The sequence below is a fragment of the Cynocephalus volans genome, chromosome 6 (genome assembly GCF_027409185.1).
Source record: "Cynocephalus volans isolate mCynVol1 chromosome 6, mCynVol1.pri, whole genome shotgun sequence".
Classification (NCBI taxonomy): domain Eukaryota; kingdom Metazoa; phylum Chordata; class Mammalia; order Dermoptera; family Cynocephalidae; genus Cynocephalus; species Cynocephalus volans.
Genome location: NC_084465.1, coordinates 88848966 through 88866026, shown reverse-complemented (window position 1 = coordinate 88866026; position 17061 = coordinate 88848966). Strand labels below are relative to the sequence as shown.

The following is a 17061-nucleotide window of genomic DNA, read 5'->3' as shown; positions in this document are numbered from 1 at the left end:
ACTGTAATTTTATATTTCTCTCATTATGAGCAAGATTGAATATCTTTCACAAGTTTAAAAGTATTTATATTTTCTCTTCTGTGAATTGTTTGTGGCCTTTGCCCATTTTTCTATAGGGGTGTTGGTCTTTTTCTTATTGGTCGATAGTAATATAAGATCGTTTTTACTCACCTGCTCCCATCCAGTCTCCACAGAAATATAAGGGTGAATAAAAGTGGGAAGAAGACCATTAGGTGGCTCCTGCAATACTTTACATGAGAGTAGATGACAGTCTAGGAAAAGGTGGTGGTAACAGACATAAAGATAAGTAGAGAAATCCATGATACATTTTGGAAAAAGAAAAGTCAGAGCTTGCTGATGAACGGGAAATGGGAGATAAAGAGAAAAAGAATAAACAATAACTCCTAGATTTCTGAGTTGAATAACTTGGTGGGTAGTTGTAAGGAGAATCCTTTAAATATGAAATGTGAAAAGTCAAGTAGAAGTACCAGTTACACTGGTGAGATAAAAATCTGAAATTTCGAGTGAAAGTCTGAACTGAAGGTATAAATTGGGAACACATCAAGATAAAAAAAAAAAAAGGCACAGGAACTGAGGAGATTCCCACAAGAGTGTACAGAGTGAAAAGGGAGCTCAGTAGAGTCCCAAGGAACTGCAACATGAACAGGTCATGCAAAGAAGCCATGAAGCAGACTGAGGAGAGGAAGTGAAGTATGGGGGGAGCAGGGGACTGCAATGTCTTGGAATCCAAGTGTTTCAAGAAGAAGGGAGTGGTTGATTGTGTTGAAATGCTGTGAGAAGTGGCACAAGATACAGACAGAAAAATATGCACTGGATTTGGCAATAAGGAAGCTACTGGTAGCCTTCAAAAAATCAATTTAGGGTCGAAGCCAAATGATACTGTGCTGAAGAGTAAATGGGAGTATGACAAATTGGAAACTGTGTACAGACAATTCTTTCAAGTATTTTAGCTATGAAAGTGAGTAAAGAAAAAGATCAGAGAAGTGTTTTTTGTTTTGTTTTGTCTTGTTTGTAAGGAAATAATTTAGGAGAAAAGATAACTGCAAAGCAAGGTCCTTCAGAAGGCAACAGAGGATGGACTCCAAAGTACAAGTGGCAGGACTGATTTTGAAAGAAAGAAAAATAAAGCCTTTATTCCAAGACAAAGAGTAAGAGGTGAATACAAGAATAAATTTGAAGATTTGGTAGTAGGAAGATTAATGTATTCTTGTTTTTAAGGGGTATCTTTAAAATGTAGAAATGGGAAGACTTTTTTTTTTTTTGGCAGCTGGCTGGTACGGGGATCTGAACGCTTGACCTTGGTGTTATCAGCACCATGCTCTCCCAAGTAAGCTACCAGCCAGCCCAGTAAAAAGTAGAAATGGATACTGAACATTAAGTTGATTTTCAAATATGTCCAAATTATTTGACGTACTTTTCTTCAAGTGGTAGAGCTTAATTCCCCTCCTTTTGAGTGGAGGCTGGACTAAGTGAACTGCTTCTAACACATGGAATATAGTGGAAGTGATGGTATAGCACTGTGGCTTCCTCCTTATTCTCTCTCTGATTGCTTGTTCTGGTGAAAGCCAGCTCTCATGTTGTAAGGATATTCAAGCAGCCCTATGGAGAGGCCATGTGGCAAGGAACTGAGGCCTCCTGCCAACAGTCATGTGAAAGATCCATCTCGGAAGTGGATCCCAGGGCCAGCCAAGCCTTCAGATGACTGCAACGCAACCAACATCTTGATTACAACCTCATGAGACCCTGAAAGAGAACAACCCACCTAAGCTGCTCCAGAATTTCTGACCCACAGATACTGTGGAATAATAAATGTTTGTTGTATTAAGTCATTAAGTTTTAGGACAACTTGTTACGCAGCAATGGATAACTAATACAAACATTAAAAAAAATGCTCTTGGTATCTATATTCTTTGCATACCTTGCCAATATTTAATATTTTGCATGAATATTCTTAAGAGTGATTCGTGGTTTTCTTTGATGTGTTTTCTTTAGGTCTTGGTATCACTGTCACGCTGGTTTTGAAAATAGAATTGAGAAGATTTATGGAACATCAGAATTCCTTACTCTTGTAAAGTTTGAAAGAATTCCTCTTGAATTCTGTCTGTAGCAGGAGTTTTTTGTTTTTCTGAAGAAACTACTCTAACAACTTGTTCAACCTCTTTCATGGGGTAAGCCAAACAGCCCTCCAAAAAGGCTGTTCCACCTTACACTGTCATCAGTGTTATCTGAACACACCCATTTCCTCACATCCATCCTACCCTGGGTTCATTTCTTTCTTAATATTCGCAAATTAGAAGGCTAAAAATGCAGCTTATTAGCAGCTACAATCTCGCAGATATCAAGTTATGTATGAGATGAGAGATGAATGTGAAGACAATAGGGACAGATCAAAGTGTAAGATGAGGAATTAGAGGATCCCAGGGGAGGAAAGTCAAGGTTGAAGTCGGAATTTGTGCTTCACTGCCTGGAGGTATTTGCTCTTCCTTTTTGGCCAGGTAGAGGCAGGAGAGGCAGAAGGTGGGACCTGGGGCAAGTCACTACAGAGTTGAAAACCTGGTTTCCTGAGAGGGCCCTTTCCAGCTCTGACACTCCAAGGGTCTATGAATAAGTGGCCATATAATTCATCACCCATACTAGGTTACTTTCCATTAAGCTGGGCAATAAGCATAAACCAGGACTGTCCTATATGGTCACCCTATGAGGCCACAGGGGAAAGAGGAGACTGAATAACTTTCATGAATCTTGATGGCAGACTGAAACATAGTGACTGAATTCCACAGCCCTAGGGAAGAAAAATACTTTAACTTGCACAGCCTTAGGTATTTAATGTCTTCTTAGATAGTCCTTCATGTATTCATTCAACGCTCATTTATTAAGAGCCTATTATGAAGCTAACAGGAATCTGCAGCATAAGAAGTGATGAATGAGAGGAGGAATTTTCCCTGGGCTTAGTATGGAGATGTGCAGCCCAGACCCCTAAGGAAGGACTTGTGGTGACTTTTGGGAACCCATGGCAGCCAGCCTTCAGCTGCTGAGAGCCGCCTCACCTAAGGTCACACCCTTCCTAGGGCACACACATCCCATGAATGATCAGGTGAGGGTAGAGAGGCCTGGCCATCCTGGCCCCATGTGGGAAAATTGTGGCACACCATGCTAGCCCCAGAGCACCTTTTTTGTTATCCTGTGTCACAGCTTGACCTCTGCTCCTGTCTAATCTTGCTTCCTTGTCCTCCTTTCCAGTTGTTGATCCCAAGGGCTCTCTCTGTTATAAACTTCCTGCACACTAAACTCAGTCTCAAGAGTCCACACCCACAGAACCCAACTTGTGACAGCAATTCTATCATGAAGGGGACAGGGAGACCAGAATCTCAAGGCAGGGAAGGGTGGAGGATTCACTATTATATTTATATTAACAAATGAAAAAGACCTATTGCATCGTTATATAATGTGCACAGTCTGCAAAGCCCAAAATAGCCTAGTGGCTAGGAGGGCTCATACTCAAAACGGTGGAGTCAAAAGGCCTATCCTACCCCAATAGTGTGGAACCTCAGGGCGGCTGCTAAACCTCTTCAACGCTCAGTTTCCTTGTCTGTGAAATGAGGAGATGATATTATCTAATTCACATTTAAAAGATTCTTTTGGGAGGAGAGAGGAAGCCGCTGGCTGGTACAGGGATCAAACCCTGGACCTTGACATTTTAAGGATTTAGTTGATAACGCCCCTTCATACATTTTAAGATGCTATATAAACATTAATTATTGCTCCTTTCTACTGCTTTTTGGTTCTGAAGAGTTGCAATTAATGACTAACTGCTGACAACTCCATCAGAATTTCAAGAGAAAGCGATACCAGCCCCTGGTAGCCAGTAATTACTATCTCTGCTCTCTTCTTTTCATTTTTCTCAACTCAATGACATGGAGCTCAGATATAGAGTATATGTGTTTTACAAGCATTGTTGTATATATGGAAAGTTTATAGTCCATGCTCTTAATTTTAAGTCTAGGTAAGTTAAACCCATCATTAAGTTATCTTTTATTTGTGTGTAGGTGATTTTTTACCCTTGTGGGGCTGGGACCCAATTAAAAAAAGAAGAAAGTTTCCATGCTTGCCATAGGAAGCCATCATAAACTTGTCAGCTGGGGGGCTTAATCGCAACGAAAAACCCAGTGACTAGTACAGAATCGGCACCCACTGGAAGGCCCGCCCCACCACATCCCACTCTGCTAGGAAATGACCCACCTTGTGCCCTGCAAGGATCCAGAACCTTCTCAGTCTGTGCCCTTTAGCCAAAACTGGGTTCTCCTGTCTCTAAAATCCCATGGCTTCTACGTTTTCTCTTAGGGCACTTACCCTATTCCATCTAAAATAATAATCATTTGGGTCTTTCCTTTCCTACTGGGCTGTAAACTTATAATACCTGCCGTCCAGCCATTCACCTTTGTCCCCTTGTAAGGAGCAGAATAGAATAGTCTTGCACAATGGTTTTCTGAATCAATAAAGGTAGGGGAAGGGGAAGAAAGGAACAAAGCTGAGCTTTTCTCTTCTTGCAAAGTCTCTGAAGCCTCTGTCAACTGACAACATGTGTTTAATACACTGTATTAGGACCTGAATAATGTGATGGAGAATTTGCCCCTGAAAACACCCTTTGTGAACAGTCTCAGCTGCCTTACCTGGGCTTTTCATTTATTCATCTGGGGGAGGAGGGACTGAGACATGCTTTGACCTTGAGGGTGGATGAGGCTTCAAAGACAAAGAACAGCGTGGTGCCTACAAGCATGACATCAGAGGGAGAGGGGTGAAGGCCAAAGAATTCTGAGACCTGTCTCTAGGCTGGAGGTGAGCTGGAGTCATCAGGTCTAGAGAGAAACAAGGAGCCAGATAAAGAGAGACTGTGTCCTGTTTGGGCCTGGGTGGTTTTTAACAGCAGTTTATAAAAATTATAGCTTGTGTCTATCGAGCACTCGCTGTGGGCCAGGCACCGTGTACATCATCTCATTTAAGTTGCTCAGTATCCCTGTAAGGTTTGTATTGTTATCATCCCCTCTTACAGAAGAGGAAACTGAGGCACAGAGAGGTTAAGCCACTTGCCTTATGTCACATAGCTAGTAAGCGACAGAACCAGGATTTGACTAAAGGCATTTTTCATAGCCAGCTCTTGGCTGCTATACTGGTGCTTGTGGATGTCCCCCCAGAAGCTGACCCCAGCAAACTTGGGGGCTCCTGTGCTGGCATCCCCAGTGGGAGGCTGGAGCAGAACACTGGAGGGTGGGCCCAAGAGATGTCAGGGCATTTCTTCCCTGTGATGCTCCAGGGCCCCAGCAACACTCCTTCTCCCTTCTCACTGGAAGTCTCTGGGCACCCACTATCCCTGTCTGCTCCCGCCCACATGGCTGTAAGAAGTCCTTCATTGAAATCTCTTCATGTGAGCTATCTCAGGTGAACTCTGCCTCTTGCACAGACTCCCGCTTGGGTCATACGGATCAGAATGGCAGTGGTGGGAGGAGTGACTCCATACCAAGCACAGGAGCTCCTTCTGTTTGCATATTACTGTATCGTACAAAAACAGCTGAATAAAATGCAAGCGATGGATCTTGTATGGATTATGATTCAAACCAACCCACCATGAAAAACTATTATAATTGGGGAAATCTGCACACTGACAGGGTATTTGATGATATTAAAGAATTCTCATTAATTTCTTTTAGGTGTGCTTACGGCATTGTGGTTACGTTTCGGAGAATCCTTATAACTTGGGGATGTATACTGAAATATTTACGGAAGGTATTCTGGGTCCATGAAGGTAGTGGGAGAGTAGAAAGGAACAACACTGGGCTCTCTTCTTTTGCTTGCTGAGTCCCTGCAAAGAGCCCGCCTGAGAATCACAAGAAGTCATGCCTGGGACGTGTTTTGGTAACTGATGAAGCTGGATGACAGGGACGGGGGTGAGGGTTTATTATCCTACTCTCCACTTGTAATATATGCTGGAAGTTTTCCACAATAAAATGTGATATAGGCTAACCTCTCTTCTGAAGGCCCTTGAAGGAGGCAGAGAGTCACCTAAAAAAGCTGGCAGACATCCTCCAGGTGGCTGAAGCTAATAGACAAGGGGCCGATATCTGATGTGATTCTGCACCAGGAAAGGTCAGGCATAAGATAAAAATAACCAGTGTTTCCAAATAGAAGTCTCAACACCTACGATACCAGGACATGAGCTCCGACCTGCACACTTTCATTTTATTATTTTTATTTATTTATTTTTTTCTTTTTCGTGACCGGCACTCAGCCAGTGAGTGCACCGGCCACATTCCTATATAGGATCCGAACCCGCGGTGGGAGTGTCGCCGCGCTCCCAGCGCCGCACTCTCCCGATTGCGCCACGGGCTCGGCCCTGCACACTTTCATTTTAAATGGAGCTGCTTCTCATGCATGTAACCCCTCTGGCAGGTGGGGAGGGCGGGCAGTGGGGGGTGTTGGCAGGAGAGATTCATTTATGATTCACTTATTCAATGCTAGATTATCCCAGCAGGCAGGACAGGCCAGCTAGTCCTCAGACTGCACAATGTTTTTGTATTTTCTTTATTATGGAAAACTTCAAACATATAAACAAAACACAGAATAATATAGTGGACCGTCCGAGTACTCATCACCCAGTTTCAACAATGACCAACCTTCTTCTATCATCAATACCTCCACCTCACCCCCAATTATTCTTTCACACTTTTTAGATAGAATTTACACATGCAGAATTGCATAAACATTTGCTGTACAAATTGACAAATGGAGGCACCATGTAACTCACAGCCCAGGCACGATACAGAACATTTCAGAAAGTTCTCTCCTGATCTGATATTTTTATCTGTTTTGCCTGTTTTAGAACTTAAGCATGAGTTTTAAACTGCATTTATTTGCAATCTAGCTCTGCATTCATTATTAGTTTTTTGCAAGCTAATTCCCCATCCCTCAACCTACTCTGCCCCCATCCTGAGGGATTTTCTTTGAAATAAGTGAGGAAATAATAAAAGGAGCTTGAGAATTCGGGTTTTAACTTTAAAACATCTGGTAAGCCAGGGCACTAGCCTTGGCCCTGCCACCCAAGCATGTCACTTTGGCCCAGTCCTTCAGCTATTCTGGGCCTTAAATTCATAGAAAGGCTTTCAGCCAGGCTCTCCCTCCATTCGGGTGTTACTGGACATTGGGAAGTCCCAGGGGAAGAGTGCTATGGCAGGGGTCCTCCAGCCTGGACCAGCACAAGAACCACCAGGGGGTTTGGAAAACACCAGAAGCTCTGATTCAGCAAGCCTGGGCTGGGCCTGGCAAGGGCATTTTAACAAGCACCCCAGGTGACACTGATGCAGTCACAGGTCTACCCTTGGAGAAACTCTATAAAGAAAGGCCAAGATGTCCCTCCTGCGGAAGAGCTTCAGTAGAGCTTCAGTCTGCCTTTGGGGCTCTGCCGCCTCAACAAGCCCAAGGCCTCCTTCACATAGCTGCTCTTCAAATATTTGAACTTGGCGATCCTGTTCCTTCCTCAATCTGATCTTCTCAGCATGAACAGCCCCAGTTCGTTCAACCATTTTCAGCATGATTTCCCTCCTTGGGTAAAGAAGGATTCCTTTCATGCTGAAGCAGATCCCAGCACGACCTTACAGTCTTTGGTAATCTCCTCTACAAGACCGAAGTTTCCTGGAGATTCGACCTGGGGCTCAAGAGCAGTAAGCATGAATCATCTGCTGAACATATATTAATATGCCAGGAACTGTAACAGCCCTTTAACATACAGTTGTCATTTCATCCTCACAAGAAGGTACCAAGAAAGAGGTTAACATTCTTCTTCTGCCAATTTAGAAACCAAGGTTCACTGAGGTTGCCCAGAAAGAAACAAAGTTGGGATGGTGTGATGGTTAGTTTTACATGTCAACGGGGCTAGGCTATAGTACCCAGTTACTCAAACACTAACCTAGGTGCTGCTCTGAAGGTATTTTGTAGATGTAATTAGCATCGACGATCAACCAGCTGACTATACTTAAAGGATATTATCTTCAGTAATCTGGATGGGCCTCATGCAATCAATTGAAGGGATTTATGAGCAAAACTGAGGTTTCTGAGGAAGAAATTCCACCTCAAGCCTGTGGCATTGCAGCTCCTGCTCACTTTCCAGAGTTTCTGGCTGCCCTACAGAGTTCGGACTTGACAGCCTCTATAATTGTATAAGCCAATTCCTTGAAATAAATGTATGTGTGTGTGTGAACAGACATCCCTCGGTATCTGTGAGGGATTGGTTCCAGGAACCCCTCCCCCCAAAACCAGTTACCAAAATCCAAGGATGCTGAAGTATCTGATATAAAATGGTGTAGTATTTGCATACACACATCCTCCCATATACTTTAAATCACCTCTAGATTACTTCTAATACACATTACAATATAAATGCTATGTACACAGTTGTTATACTGTGTTGCTTTTTATTTGTATTATATTATTTATCATTATTTTTGCTGGCCAGTATAGGGATGGAACCCCAGACCTTGGTGTTATCAGCACCATACTCTAACCAACTAAGCTAAGCAGACAGCTAATTATTGTTATTTTATTTATTTATTTATTGGGGGGGGGGGATTTTTTTTTTTTTTAAATTAAAAGATGACCGGTAAGGGGATCTTAATCCTTGACTTGGTGTTGTCAGCACCATGCTCTTCCGAGTGAGCTAAATGGCCATCCCTATGTAAGGATCTGAACCTGTGGCCTTGGTGTTATCTGCACCACACTCTCCCAAGTGAGCCACGGGCAGGCCGCTTGCGGGGGTGGGGGGGGAATATTTTTGATACACGGTTGGTTGAATCCACGGATACATAACCCATGGATACGGAAGCCTGTTTGTATTTATTCATATTCTACTCGTTCTATTTTTCTGAAGAACCCTGACTGATACAGATGAGAATCCAGTTCTGTCCAACTTCAAAAGGTCATGTCTTGTCTCTATGCCATGTCCGTACTCTGCCAAGCACCACCTGCAATTGGACCAAAAACAGCCCAGGCACATACATCAGCCTCGGTAAGCATCAGCTGCCCAGAAATGTGTTTGAATATTAATGTAGATCTTTAACAACTAGATTTCGTGAGTAAACTATTCCTACCACAAGACTGCCACGAATGGGAGAAGCATTTGTTTTTATGATTGATGTTTTGCAGTGGGTGGGAGGTGTGGTTTACTCAGTGCTTAAGAACAGTGACCTGTTCTATTCCAGGCAAGGTCACTAACTTGCTATATAACTTTAGGCAATCCCAGGTTTCATCACCTGATTAATTATAATGCCAACCTGAAAGTCTGCTTTCCACTGCCTGCATCCACTCAAATAGCTGGCATTAAATGGTCAGATGGCCCATCTGGATTTCAGATCTGACCTACTTTCTAATTGGGACTCTGGCCTTGAAGGACCCAAGATAGATTCACTTGTCATATCCTTGGAAGTTCTGCAAAGCCAATGCAGGGTGATGAATAAGTGTTCAACAGGCAAATGCTGGCTGAACTAACCCCTGCGTGCTATTAGCAGGTTATAGCTAATACCCAGTTTCCACGCTCAAGACGGTTCGACAGTTCAAAGTAGAAGATGCCAAGTCCCATAAAAGAAATGTTACAGAGTGCAATAGGGCTCAAAGGAAGGAACACGAAATGTTTTGTAGATGAGGTGAGAACTAAGCTAAGTCTGAGAATTTAATAGCAAAAGACTTCAGAGGAATTAAAGGCAGGCATTCTGGGTATAGGTAAACTGGGCATGTTTGGGAGAAAGGAAGGGAGAAAGTTTTAGCTAGAATACAGGCTACAGGGAGAGGATCAGTGGGCCATGAGCAGCAAGGACACTTGGGGACTGGATCACTCTGGCCACATGGGGAGCCTTAAATGACAAAATATCAAATTGGTAGGCAATGGGGAGCTAGTGGAGGCTCCCCAAGTGAAAATGGAGAGACGAACCAAGGCGTGCTTTGGAAATCTGCACCTGACAACAGAATGGATGGGAGTAAATTGGGGAGGGGGCATTACAGAGCCCCAGCTGAATGATTAACAGTAGCTAACATTATGAGGGCTTACCATGTACCCACCCCACTCAACTTGACTCGCATCATCTCATTTAGTCTTCCCCAAAACTCCCTAAAGAGAATCCCTAAGGTACTCTCGCCATCCCATTTTATAGATAATGGAACCCTGGCTTAGAGAGGTGAAGAAGTGTGTTGCAGGTCATGCAGTCAGTGGTGGGGCTGAGGTCTACCCAGCTGGTCTGACTCCAGTGCCAGCACACTTGATCACCAGACCAGCCTGCCTTGGAGTCGGGGTCTGGGCCCTGCATGCTGATTTCCACCATCTGAGCTGAAAAGTAGGGGGAATAGAGAGGGGAGAATGATAAAAGAGATACTGCAGAGATTATTTCTCTGTAACCTACCAGTAAAGGTGAAGCACTGACTAGAAAAAGATGGTCTGAACAAATGTTCTCCAGGATTTTACATCGAAAAAGCAAAACGTCAGATTTCCTCCTGAGCATATACCAAGTTCTGCTGCAAATGATCCTACACATAGACTAGATGATCCCAGAAACAGCTGACTTGGTGGGTATGGGGATCCGAACGCTGACCCTGGTGTTATAACACTGTGCTCTAACCAACAGACCTAACTGGCCAGCCTGCCTTAGCTTTTAATAGTTGGAGCATACTTACTAAGCAAGCTGAACACCCCAACAGTTGATAGAAGGATGGTGGTTGTGAAACAGAGCTCCCTACATCCTCATAACATACGCTATCTGCTTCTGTAGAATTGCTTGCTTAACCTAAGTAATTCCATTTTGCCCTGTCTGACCTGTAGATTACCTCCCCTTCTGCATAAGAAACCATTGACCTTCTCATAGAAACAAGAAACAATTGCATAGAAACAGGAGCCATACACAGTGAATTATTACATGGGAACAGGAACCATACACAATGAAAACTTATATGCTTGACTGCTCGAACGGCTCTTTCTCGGCCTCTGTGACCTAGCTCCCTAGCTTGCTTTGTGCACCTGGACAAACCCATGTGCCAACAGGATGTAGTTTTTGCCTTTAAAAACCCTACAAGACCAAGGCCCAAGGCTGCTCTTCCTTGGTTGCTCCTTGGGAGATGGACGCTGGCCAGCTGGAGTGAATAAACTGCCCTTTTCTGCACAAGTGGCATGTAAGTGCATTTCTTGTGGGAGGGTGCCTCACAACAGTTGTTATGAATCAAATTGTGTCCCCCAAAATTTGTATGTTGAAGTCCTAATCCCCAGTACCTTAGAATGTGATCTTGTTTGGAAACTGGGTCACTGCAGATACAATTAAGTAAGCTAAGATAGTAGGGTGGACCCTTATCAAATATGACTGATGTCCTTATAAAAAGGAAAATTTGGAGACAAACGTGCACATAGGAAGGACACCATGTGAAGCAGTAACCAAGGAATGCTGAAGATGGTGAGCAAACCACCAACAGGTAGGAGGAAAGAGGCCTGGAACAGATTCTCTTTCACAGACCTCAGAAGGAACCAACTCGGCCAACACCTTGATCTTGGACTTCTCACCTCCAGAACAGTGAGATAATAAACTTCTGTTTAAGCCACCCAGTCTGTGGTATTTTGTTACTGCAGTGCCAGCAAACTAATACAGTGAATTATGCCATCCATTCCCATACGAAGACCATTTACAATGTCCATTAGTAAGCAAAATGAAAATCCTACTGTGAAACTTTGTTGTACTGCAATATATGTAATTATAAGACTATTTGTTTCATAGCAGTGATTTAAGAGTGGGCAAGTGTCTGAAATTTCATCTCTAACTGTCCAGGCATTAGGGACTATCTTTGATTTTGAAATGAAAAACAATTTTTACTTTAACAATCAAGGATCTTCTTTCTCTTCCCCTCACTCTTAAATACAGACTGTATCAGATTCTTTCTGTGGCCTGAAGAAACCAGCCCCATGGGCAGTAAATCAAGTGGTCCTACTGGACGCCTCCCCCATGTTAAATAAAAATTATCAGAAGCTTTTGTGTTGGACTAAGTTCCTGCACTAGGCCCAAACAGACCAGAATGGAGTCACCCCTGCTAAGTTCCATGTCACTTAGGTTGTGGTCTGATCTTCCAAGAAGTCAGGAGAAGGTGGTAAACAGCCAATTTCCGAAAGGAGCCAGTTTTAACCTTCTATAGGTATGATAATGAAATTGCCTCTGCTTTAATCCTTACACAAAAGAGACAGCCTGAAGTAACTGATATTAACTAGTCAGTTATTTGTCTGTTGTTCTGTCTCCCTGTCCCTACCTTACAAGGAAAGTAACTTTAAATGACCAATCCTCTTTTTGTTTTTTGTTTCTGCTTTCTCCAGCCTTTTACTGTCTATAAAATCAGCTTCTGCTCAGCTCATTGAACACTTATTCGATTTTATGTAATAACGTGTTGCCTGACTGCAGAATTGCAATAAAGCCCATTGAGATCTTTAAATTTGTTTAAATTTTTTTCTTTGACACCCAGCAGAGAGTCTCTGTAGCAGGCATGAAACCACATCACAACGACCAATGCCCTCTCAGTTCCAAAGTAGCAACAACTCTCTCAAATACTTATGCTGGTGTAGGCAGCCAGCCCATCTTCAAATATCTTCACACATTCAATCCTAGGACAACTGCTCATTTCTCTGTTTAACCCTCGCATTACTCTGAAGAGCATGTGCTTCCTCGGCTGTAAGCGAACGGCCGTGGTTATGAAGGGAAGCATGTCGGCCCTGGGGAATTCCAGAGCCTGTTTTCAGATAATGCTCAGCCCCACTAAGAAGTGAAACCAAAGCAGTACTTCTTTCAACACTGGAAAATCCCCTACTCCTAAATAATTCTGCACACGTACAGAAATTATGGAAAGTTATATTATAAAAGCAGAAACTCTTACAACTCAAATGTAAGCCACTGGAATTATCTATCAAACAAAACCTATGATGTTCCTATGGGGCAAAGCACTCCCTCTCAGAAGTTAACAATAGCTAACATTTATTAAGCTCTTTAGACATGACAGGCACAGTTTTAAGCCCTTTACTCGGAATGAACTTTTTAATTCTCACATGGACTCTGACGTAGGCACCTTTATTATTCCCATTGTGCAGGTGAGGAGAATAAAGCACAGAAAGGTTAAGAAACTTTCCCAAGGTCACAGAGGTGTAAGTGGCAGAGCTGGGACTCAAAATGAGGCAGTCTGGCTCCAACACACCCTACCCCATGACAACCAACCAACCAACCAAGCCAGATGTGCAGACCAGCCAAAAGGAGTAAAGTGCATGGGGATAGGTTAAGGAGACTGGGTTAAAGACAGAAGGCAAAAGAAGAAAATGACTGTGGTCCAAGCACTGTGCTGGCATGTCACATGTGCTTTTCCCATTTCATCAGCCTAACATCCCATGAGGTAAACATCACTCTCCCACTTCAAACATGAGACACTGAGGCTTGGAGTGACTCAAGCAGCCTGTGGGAGGGTACGTCACTAAGTGATGCTCCCAAGCCCAGGTCTGGCTGATGGAAAAGATGGGTGTTGTTTTCTCAGCCCATTTTCTACCAAAGTCGTGGTTCCAAATTGTCACCTCTGCATTATGAAAGGTACAATCTGCTTTAAAAAGTCAACCCAGCATCAGAGAGCAGGGGTCCTGGGACCTGGAGACAGGCTGAGTGGGGGCTGAGTCACTCCCATCCCAGATACATGCTTGTCCAGAGAGCCTGAGTACAGTGTAGGTGCTTAACTAATGCACCAGTGTGGGAGTCAGGAGACTTAGGTTCTAGCTCCACTTCTGGCACTAATTAATATGTGGCTTTAACTAAGTCCCCTAACATTGCCGGGCTTCTATTTTCCTTAAAGTACAAATCGGGTATAAGAATGCCTGGCCTGTGTGCCCCACAAGGCTGACAGCCTGTGTGCATTACCAACAAAGGTGAATTGGCTGTGAAGACTGGAAGGTACACTAGACAGCTGATCACTGCCAGACTGAACATAACCAGGTCATCCCAGCAGCTAATATGGTCCAGCAGATGCACATGTGCCAGCCCAGCTGGAGAAGGCACCACCAGGCCCTGTGGTGAACTTCACTCTCTCCCCTAGGAAAGCTGGACTGAAGGCCTCAAAGGTAGTCTGGCTGGGCCCAGGCCCCCAGAGCTGCCTCCAAAGCGGGCCTGCCTGTCTAAATAGGTATCAACCAGGCAATGCTAGGACAGAAGTCCTTCATGAGCAAAAAGGCTCCCCTTCCTGCAGGCCCCAGTGCGCTCTTCAAGCAAGCATGTTGGCACCGAGCTGTGAGGGGGCAGGGTGCCATCTGGTACAGCATCCTGCATTGGGTTTCAACTCTGTATGCTACAGAACCAGGAAAGGTAGCAATGTAGCACGTACCTCTCTTTAGGAGGCAGAGGATCAGGTGAGAGAGACCCCATAGGGGCCGGATTGATGACTGAGCGAGGAAGAACCTTCCACTGTTTATTCTGAACAGACAGGAGCCCAACAAGACTCTCCCTAACCCCCACACCATTAGATCCGGGGGTCCCCAGGAAGAAGAGATCAGATCAGCATAACAGTGAATCACTGAGCACACAATGACCTCTCCAGGAGAGGGCGGAGAAGCTTGTCTGGCAACTGCCTACACAAGCAGGGCGATCATGAAGAGCAACAAACAAACCAGTTAAGCCCAATCCTCATTTTGCATAAGACTACAGTCCACAAAAGCAACGTCCAAGGAACACTTGTGAATCAACACCAGTTGTTAACACTATAGCTTAATCCAAGAAAGAATTAAAAAGGTCCCCTGGAAGGAAGTTTGAATAAGGTGGCTTTGTAGAAATTACCGAATAATAAGGTACCACCTTATCCAAAGTTTCTTCCAGGAGACCTTTTTTTTGCAAAAGTCGGTATTAAGTGTCCTTAGACTTGAACGGTCCATGGAGAGCACCAGACTTGGTGAACTTTGTTTCAAAAAGAAGTTAAGCTGCAGAAGGGTTTGCACCCATCAACCAAAGGGAACTTGCTAGTCATTAGGTGATTGTCAGGGGACCTGTTTTCTTTATGCTAATAAGGAGTTACACAACTTCCAGGAGGGAGGACTGTCAGGCAGGGGGGATCGTTAGGGCACAGAGGCACCGTCTGCCAGCTCGCCTCGAAGCGGACATCGACCATGGCTCCTTGATCCAGGAAAGCAGCAAAAACGAACTGCAACTGGGTTAAAATCAGGGCGAAGGCCATGGCTTTAGATCGGGAGCGTGGTTCTTAAGAGAAACGTGCATCCTCCCAGAGACCAGGGCCTCCTTCGTAACCTCCTGGTCCGGCACGGGTTCCAGAGAAAGAAATCTCAGTGTACAAGAGGTACTGAACAAAAGCAGTGGGCAAGAAAAGTAACACCATCCCTTCTCCCCTCCCCGTCCTTCAGCCATCGAACACAAGGAAAGGTGTACTCTACAACCAAACGGCTGATTTCACCCACCTCTTTCTCAAAAACCTAAAAGCCATAGCGACAGCACTAAGAGCCTTCATTCGCATTCACAAAACGGAGGAGCAGAGTCGTCCGCGAACCTACAACTACCCAGGGGCTAAGGGTGGAAAGCGAGATCGCGTGTGCCCCCTGCTTAGATCCGTCACAACCCTCCAGGGGTCCGGCCAGTGCCGCCAGCCCCGGGCGGTGTAGACGCCGCCCCTCGCTCGCGTCCCGTTCCGGGTTACCTCGCTCGCGCTTCCGCCGGCGTCCGGCACCCTTGCCGTCGGTTCCACGGGAGCCTTCTCCTCCTCCCCGGCGGCCACGGGGCTACCCCGAGTCGCTCGGGGGTCCCCGCCGCCCCCGTGCGCAGCCTGGCTGCCGCCGTCCACGCTGGCGCCGACTCCTCCGGCCGACGAGGCTGCGGCGGCGCCAAGCAGCCCGTGGGCCCCGTCCGTGTCCCCGGCCGCCACGCTGTGCACGAGCCACGCATCCACGCGGGTGCGCGGGATGAAGGGGACGCCGAGCGCGCGCACCTCCCGGAGCAGCTGGCCCTCGGGCGGCGCCGCGGGGTCCGGCTCCCGGCCTTTGGGGTGCAGCTGGCCCGCGCGCCCCCACCCTCCCGAGGCGGGGAAGGGGCTGAGCGCGTAGGCGGAGCTGGCGGGGCCGCCCAGGAGCAGCAGCTCAGCCCGCAGCAGGGTGGGCGGCGGCAGCAGCAGGTAGAGGTCCAGGTCTACGTGCAGCCCCGCCAAGCTCAGCAGGACGCTGAGGTGCAGGAGGCCGCCGCCGGCCGACCACCACGGCTTCAGGGTCTTCATCTCCCGCCGCGCGCCCGGGGACGCCCCTGCCGGCGCCCGCGGGTCCCAGCGCCCAGCCGCCGTGAGGGCACGTGCGGGCCCCGCGCGCCGCGCACCTGCCCGGAAGGGGGAGGAGCGGAACAATGGACCCGGACGCGCAGCGGCCGTCGCGTGCTCCCCGAGCCGGTACGAAGGCGCTCCCTCCGCAGCCAGCACAGTGCCTGGCGCCGCCGGGGCTCGGGAGAGGCGGAGGAGGAGCCACCTGCTAGCCAGGCCCGCTCGCCCCGCCCCGCCGCCCCGCCGCCCCGCCGCCCCGCCGACTCGCGCCTCGGCCAGGCCCCGCCCCGGGCCGCGGGCGCCACCGCCGGGAACACGCCCACGGCCACCCCGGGCCCGCGCCCGTGGGAGGGGCCGCGCGGGGCAGGGCTCCCCGAGCTCAAAGCCGCATTGGGCGGGGCGCAAAGCTTTCTGGGAGCAGAAGTTGTCCTGGGCCCAAAGTTCCCCTTGCAACCCTTTGGCTGTGAGCTGGGCCAGCCTAGCTGAAAGCTCGGGTGGGAGTGAGCGGGGTGGGGGGGGGGGCAGGTGGGCAGGAAGGGACAGGATTTGTAGACTGGGGGAAAGTAACTAGGACAGCTGCGAGGCACCTGGCAGTTTGCAAAGGGCTCTCACCCACTTGAGGACACTTGACTGTACCAGTGGGAAGAGGAGGCTCAGGAGTCTGACCCTTGGATTCCTATCCCAGCCCCCCCACCTGCCAGTTGT

At 46.7% G+C, this 17061-nt stretch overlaps 1 protein-coding gene across 1 annotated transcript in view; it reads right to left on the bottom strand.

Annotated features, from left to right (window-relative positions):
* Positions 1-16342, bottom strand: part of NFE2L3 (NFE2 like bZIP transcription factor 3) — a 30680-nt gene extending 14338 nt beyond the window's left edge. The window contains exon 1 of the mRNA XM_063100773.1: positions 15751-16342. Coding sequence (XP_062956843.1) covers positions 15751-16320 — 570 coding nt within the window. The 5' untranslated portion in view covers positions 16321-16342. The remainder of the gene's footprint in view (positions 1-15750) is intronic.
* Positions 16343-17061: the final 719 nt, after the last annotated feature.